The 7,491-nt window shown below is 45.5% G+C and overlaps 1 protein-coding gene across 1 annotated transcript in view; it reads right to left on the reverse strand.

Annotated features, from left to right (window-relative positions):
* The window catches only part of LOC113023629 (uncharacterized), an 8,949-nt gene extending 1,486 nt beyond the window's left edge, over positions 1–7,463 (reverse strand). Inside the window, exons 1-7 of the mRNA XM_080302670.1 lie at positions 6,867–7,463; positions 3,749–4,080; positions 3,202–3,266; positions 2,962–3,119; positions 2,367–2,870; positions 453–1,939; positions 1–18 (exon numbers count right to left, since the gene is read on the reverse strand). The exon at positions 1–18 is cut by the window's left edge and continues 1,486 nt beyond it. Of these exons, the coding sequence (XP_080158796.1) occupies positions 1–18; positions 453–1,939; positions 2,367–2,870; positions 2,962–3,119; positions 3,202–3,266; positions 3,749–4,080; positions 6,867–7,107 (2,805 nt within the window). The 5' untranslated portion in view covers positions 7,108–7,463. The remainder of the gene's footprint in view (positions 19–452; positions 1,940–2,366; positions 2,871–2,961; positions 3,120–3,201; positions 3,267–3,748; positions 4,081–6,866) is intronic.
* Between the last annotated feature and the right edge of the window lie 28 nt (positions 7,464–7,491).

Consider the following 7,491-nt stretch of genomic DNA (forward strand, 5'->3'; position numbering starts at 1 on the left):
AAAAGTCTCCGCCCGGTCCTAGAAAACACCAGAAACCACAAATAAAAAAAAAACAAGAATGTAAACCTCTCTGTTGTATCAGAAACTTATCATAATGTGAAAATGTGTTGTGTTAGAGATCAACTGTGACTCCACCCTGAAACCCTCTAGCTATCCAACTCCAAATCCAAAGAAGTGAAAGACCTTTGTGTGGACAGATTTGTTTGCTTCCACTTTTTTATTTTATCTTTAACTTTTTGGTAAATCCTGTTTATTAAAGTCAATTTAATAATAAAAGGAAAACATGTTAGACATAAAAACAAATTGGAAGTTGGCAGTCGATACACTGCTATACAACGTGCCTGCTAAATGTCTCATTGAATATCAAAATTAGCCATCTTGATTTGATTTGTAGAGAGTGCTATAGCTGTTTTAAGGCACTCTTTTCCCTGCGTGCCAGCTTTCCGACTCACCTTCTCCTCCATGAAGCCCAGTCCGTGGAACTGGGGGTCGAGGGAGCACGCCATGCTCAGGACTCTGTTCACAGCAGGGCTGTCATAACAGTGTGCCAGGCTCCGCCTCATCATCCTCTTTACCTCCTTCAAGATGGACGACGAATCGCACGGCCGGGACACGAGGTGCCGTGAGAGCAAGCCGGTGAGGATAGGTTTGATGAGGGACAGTCGGGGGAACGCCTCCTTGGCGAGAGTCCGGCACGCCACGTCCAGAGGTTTGAGGACCGAGCAGAGCTCCTCCAGAACCTTCCATTCAGAGCGCAAAGACGTTACACCCGTAGAGGATGTGTTGGAGGTGGAATTGGCGTGGGAGCTGCCACTTGAACTGGACTCTGAAGCGCAATCTTCTTTGGACAAACCCTCGCCTTTTATTTCTTTAATTACACAGCAAAAGAGGCTTTTGTGTCTGATGAGCATGCTCAGTAAAGTGTAAAGGTTATTCCAGGTTGGCTGGCTGTGTGCCCACGACGCAAGTCTGGCACGCTCCTGTTTCGTCAGACTTTTGAGGAGGTTCTGGGTATGAGGCTGGTATGAGCATTTGTTCTGAGCAACTGGTAAGAACAGGGTTGAGAGAAAACCCTGGAACTGGCTGAGAGTTTTGGAGATGACGGGATGTGACATCACTTCCTCCACACAGTCTTGCACGGCTCTGAAAAAACAAGGAACAGACGGAAGTCCTTCACTACTGTCAGCGTGCTCCGGCTCCCCGGGCGACACAGAGTCTTCCCTCTCTAGGAACGTTGTTGAGTTCGGATGGGAGGCGCTTCCTGCAACCTCTGCCCCCTTCTTGCTCTTTACTGGCTGTGTCCTCATCTTGTTCCTTATCTCACCTCCCAGCAACATCAGATTAGGCTGGGAGATTCCCCACTCGTGCGCCATCACCTTCACCTGGGCCTCCACCGTTCGGACGGCGTGCTCTTCCCCCCCGCTCTCTGTCAGCCGCTGGGTCGCCAAAGCAATGTTCTGAAAGCTAAAGCTACTGTCTACGTAGTGCGCCCAGAGCGTGAGGTACCTCTCAGTGTTTCCCTGCCAGTTGTGGAGCCAAACCTCTGCGCTCAATGTCACAAAGTAAGGAACTTCCTTCTGACTGCTGGAAGCTCGCCCACGTCTCCTGTGCTCGAACTCAATGGGAGCAGTGTAGTCCTTAACCTCCTCGCTCTCTCCGCTCTCACTTTTCCTCCTGAGCAGCCGAGCCAGGCTCGCCTTGCCTCGGGCGTGGTGGTCCGTCAGCAGACTCTCGAGCTGACAGGACAACGGCAGCTCCTTGTAATTAGGCAGCAGTGTGAGAATCAGCTTTCTGAAGCCTTCGCCTTCCACAAGAGATGGCGGCTGGAGGTCCACGATAAGAAAGTTGACGATAGCATCGGTCACTTGAGTGGACAGAACCAAGGGGAGAGTGCTGATGAGACCGCTGGTAAGTGTGAGCGGCTGAGAGCGTTGTTGACCTGTTTTTGTGAAAAAAGCAGCTTTTAAATAGGAAATTAAAACAGAATTAAATTCCTTTCTGTTCTATAACAAACAAGAATTAAGTAACTGCAACTGCATATTTGATAAAAGCAACAGTTTTCTAACTCACAGATTTTGCACAATAACAAAATACGTTGAGGAAAATAATCTTTTCTATGAATCCCACTGATTTAGGTGGGATCAAGTCAAAGTGTGGTCAAAATACAATCCCTACAAAATAGATAAGGACATGATTTAATACACCCATTCATCTGTCCAAGATGATGAATCCCCATAACTAAATGCTTTAATAACTTTGGGATGTTTATTAATGAAATTTCCCCCAGAGATTCTGCATCACTTACTCTTTCTTTTAACCTAATAACTTCTGGCACTGTGCATTGCAAACAGGAAGTAGAGAGTTACCCAGTGTGAGACTCCGGTCCTTGTCTTTCAGCTTGAAGTGGTGTTTGTTGGTCAGGTGGTTTTGGAGATCTGGCACTCCTCCCGCACAGCTCACGTGCTCCATGCACAGCTTGCACACAGCCGTGTTTCGGTCCAGAGGCCGACCGGTGGGGTCGGGCTCGAGTCCAAAGAAGTACCACGGACTGTTCTGGATGGCGTTGGGGTTGCTCAGCAGTTTCTCAGTTCCAGGCAGAAAATCATACTTTTCTATCGTGTGAGGAGACGGGAAGGAGATGACAGAGGTGGAGACGAAGGAGGAGCCAGTGATCATGCTGCCTGGGTCGCTGACGGCGTCTGAGTTCGACATCGTCGTCACGTCGCTTATGACAGGCATGGGGCTCTGTGATTGGCTGTGATCTGACCAAAAGGAAGTGCTGCTCGGCTCCGGGAGGGTGACCAACTGAATGTCCTGCAGGAGGCGCAGAGCCGTCTCCTTGTCTCCAACTTCACATTTCACGTTGTCACCTGTACATCACCGACAAAGACAAATGTATCAGGCACCTTTACAGAGCTACCTTTCAGTCTGTACTGCATTAAAAACTGGGACAGAGCTCACCCATCCCCAGACCCAGAAGGGTGGCATAATCCTTGCCGATCCAGACCCGGAGCTCTGCTCCCTCTGAGATGGGCTGGGAAACCCTGTAGTAGATACGACGGTAAAACTGGAAAACGTCCAGGTTGTGCTCTTCCTCACTGCTGGTATATCTGACATACCTGAAACACACAACAAATGCGTGAAGTCTGCAACTACATCAGAAGATAAAAATAAGCAAAAGGAACCATAAAAACTGCCCACCTCATCCAGTTCGATTTGTTTTCATCAGAAGCGTCCACGTAAATAAAAGCAGCATCGTCTCTGATCTAAAAACACAAAAAGCCCATCTTTGTGTTAACATATGGCCAATAGGAAACAACCCAAAGATTAAACTTTTAAAGCACAAAAAGGGATTCTTTACACACAGCTTTTGTCATTGTTGTTGGGTTTCTTCCCAGTCATTCTGCTACAAGAACAACTTCTATCAAAATAAAATTATATCTTGTAATTCTTTATTTAAAGACAACAAAATATTTGCTTTATTTAAAGCAAAATACTTTGCTTTCCCTCTCAGTTTTCAGACTGCAACAGACTGATATGGGGTCCAATTCGCTGATCAATTTCCCATTTTACTTCCCGTTATGTAATTTACAGAAACCATTGTTGATTAAGAGCTGAGGCTATGCTGGAATCTGTCCATACGGCCTCTTAAATCAACACGGCTTATAATTTATAACAAAAAAACTAAACATCCAAAAACTGTCTACACGATGCTGTATGAACAAAAGTGATCGTTCGTTTTACTCACAGCCCAGGCATATTTGAGGTTGGCCGGCATCTGTCCCTTGCACACTTCTCCTACAAAGGGTCCAAACATGACACCCTGCTGAAGGTGGCACTTGGCGTACACCTTCATCTCCCCATTCTGCTCCTCGCCCAAAGATCCAGAAGCAGATAGTCCAGACCCGAGGTCCCCACAGAGGCACAGGCAGGAAGGCAGAGACAGCGCCGCCCGGGAGGGGCCGCTGTGGAGCCACGGGTCTCCGGGCGGCAACACCGCATCTGGAACATAGTTCTGGTTGGAAGTAGGCTGGAGCGAGGGAACATCCTCAAAGAACTCTTCATTGTTGAGATCCAAACCTGGAAAAAGAATATAATAGAGAAATAATGAAACAACAGAGATATTACTGAAAATTCAGGGTCGGGATTCATCTTCACGGAGCATAGTTCCACTTTCTTGGGTCGTTTTAAGCAACAGAATTCAGAAAGACAGGAAGCTGCTGTATTCAGATGAGGGGAATAATACAATACAGACAAACTTTAACGTCTGTATTACAGGCAGCCACCAGTGCTAGCCCGCCGTCTCCTAGCAGATGCACATATGATATGTTTATTGTACAAATTTGAAAAGAAAAGGTGATTTTCAGAAACGTTGACCTCTGACCTTCAAGTCAAAGTCACTGGGATTTGAACTCTATATTTAATAGATGCACCCATGGTATCAATTTGAAAGTTTTACATTGCCTCATTCTCGAGTTATCGTATTGACAAACTTGCGTGTCCACACCACCCGCCCGCCCACCGGGGTGACAGCAACGCTCCCAGCCACCAGGAAGAACACCAGTCACCATTAAATCTGTGTTCAGTACGTGAAGTGAGATCTTACCAATAATTTTGCAGATCAGGTCTACAAGTGGCTGATGGCTTTTATTTAATCTTTCCCCCTCCTTTTAATCACTTTTCATTTTGTTCTCTTTATTTGGATTTGATGATCTTCAGTCAGATCACACTGAGTGTTTTTTTGTCTTGTCTTTTCCCACCAGCCCATCCTGAAGCCTGCAGAGTAAAATAAGCCTGTAAAGGCACTAAAAAAGAAATGCTGTCACTGGTGGCTCTTGTAGCATCAGGGTCGATCATAACAGAAGCTTTAAGTTTAACTTTCGAGATGGTGTCTACTCAAACTATCATCACTGAAATAATGAAGCCACTGCACCGCTGCTGCAAAGACAGTGTGCTCACATGGACTTCTGACAGCAGTACCCACTTGTCAGGCCCTGCTGGGCTGTCTGAATCGCTCTGTGGTAATATCACGCTCTGCTGCTTACGGCTGCAGAGGAATGGGGTCAGGTGACTTAATAAAATTGTATTTGAGTGATTCCCCAAACCTCGGCGTATCTGTGCACGCTGTGAGCCCGGGGCCACGCAGATGGTGGACAGTGCGACTGCTGTGATCGATTCTGGCTCGCACGATTGATGTTCACACATGTAGGCCAACACTGAGCCCATATAATTAAGTCCTGCAGGGAGAGTCTAGCCATAACCTCTGAGCTGATTAACTCTGAGACGGGATGCTCAGAGTTTCCAGTTGCACAACAGCTGATTGCAGTTCAATACACTCTGTGCGTGCTCACCCTGAGTTATGAAAGAAAGCCATCATCAGTTGGTAAAGCAACAAGAAAATGAAGAACAGAGCCTCCATTTTAATCTGACAGAGCAAGGACTACGAACAGGACCAGGACAGTTATCTTCAAAAACATGAGAGGCGAAGAGACTCCTTTTAGTCAGTGTTATCCAATAAGTTGTCTTTTACCTAGATCATTTTTTTTAAATAGATAAAACTGACAAGGGCAAAATACAGGTAAAGCTGAAGATAACATGTGGATCAAACCGATCTGACACAGTTTAGTCATGCACCTCCAAAGCACTCTGCAACAGTCTTGAGCCAACAGTTTTTATATTGTGCTTCAAAGGAGGCAGATTGTGTAGTGAGTTACACATTCATCTATCAAGCAAGAGATCCCTGGTTTGAGCACAGGTGGAGACACAAATCCCTCTGGGGTTGCATCTGGCATCAAAATCTGCAAACTCAAATACCCAGAGCTACATGCTGTGTCAGTAAGAGGGCAGCTGAAAGAAAAAGGTCTGATGAAGTGATGAAACCAAGTTATAAAATGTTTGGATCAAATGTTTTCCAATATGTACAAAGGAGGTAAACAAGGGTATACGGGCATCTGTAAAACACAGTGGAGGCTCTATCATGGCTTGGGGCTGCATTTCACCCAGTGATGTCATAAAAGTACCATTGGATTTTGATCCATCATGCAATACCATCTAAAAATTGTCATGCTGAAAAATAAAGCTGCTGAAAAATAAAGCTGCTGTCAGTGATTCCCAAACAAAGTGCTGTAAAAGTATATCTGGATAGAAAAGAACATAGTGGAACACCTCACCAGAGCCTGAACCTTAACATTACTGAAACAGTGAGAGAGGGGTCTATTTGTATTAGTATTTTTTCCTCATATGGGAGGGTTTTGTTTTGTTTTTAGAGGGGGCGGCTTAACACCTTTTAGAAAAATTGCTTGTGGGCAGTGGGAGTTACACGGAACACAAACCCAGTCTTTCTCAATGTGCATGAAACAGTGGTTATGGATACAAGCGGTTTATACCATGGCATCAACTGCGCATGTGTGACTGATAGCTATTCGTCATTTATTGCAGGACTTCCTGATGTAAAAAACACACCGCTGTGCATAGAGTATGGTACAGTTTATTCGGCGCGTACGGTATAAAAAAATGCACATTATCTGAGCCAAGTATCATCCGGTTGATGATCGATCTGTTGTTTAGAAAAGCTACCAGATTGTGAGTGTGCACAGGCGCAGTACTAAACACACCTTGTCTGCAAGTTAACTGTAAAAAAGCTGCATAGTAAAGCAGCGTCGGGGCTCAGGGACTATTTTTTTGTCACAGCACTAAAATGCAACTTTCAAGCAACCCCAGGTGAGCCATGTGAGCAGCCATGTCTGATCGGCTTTGCTGGGCTGGAGGCATGCAGGGTTCAGACATATGAGAAAATAAGTTAATGCATACTTTAAGATTCCACAAGTTTTCAATGAAGAAATTATTTTAGGTTAAAAAAAAATCACCTTGAGTGTCAAGTAAAGCTCCCGAGGTCGCGGAGGAAGTGGTCTCAAAGAAATCAGCACGATGTCGCCTTTTCAGGTGGCTTCTTAAATTAGTAGTATTTCCACCTTTTGCCAGCACTATTTTTCGGCACAGGCGACAAACGGCCTCACCGGTGTTCAAAGGTCGCCCCTTTTCATCCGCCTTTAAGCCAAAATACAGCCACACGATGGACTTGCTTCTGGGTTTACTGATAAGATCCATGTTTCTCTAGCTCTGCAGCCTGCAGCCCCGCTACCAGATCTGCGATGCATAGACAGGAAAACTACACCACCTGATTACATGCAACGCTCTTGTACCGCACAGATTCAGGTCAATGACGGCGAAAACCTTCTTTCTAAAAGTAAAAGCAGCAGATACCAATCAATATCTTAAAAGTTCCTGACTGCAGGCATGTGTACGACACGTGTTTTTAATAAATCACTTCCCTTCAAAGATGTGAAAAAAATCTCACAGCTCTCAGTTTGGTTTTAAAATGAGAAACCGGTCAAAGAGCGTCCACAGCTTTTGTTTAAACACACACAGAACTGCAGCCAGTGGGACCGCATGGCCTTCTACCTGCTCTATTTCTGGGCTTTTTACGTCTTT

Source organism: Astatotilapia calliptera, chromosome 6 (genome assembly GCF_964374335.1).
Source record: "Astatotilapia calliptera chromosome 6, fAstCal68.1, whole genome shotgun sequence".
Taxonomy (NCBI): domain Eukaryota; kingdom Metazoa; phylum Chordata; class Actinopteri; order Cichliformes; family Cichlidae; genus Astatotilapia; species Astatotilapia calliptera.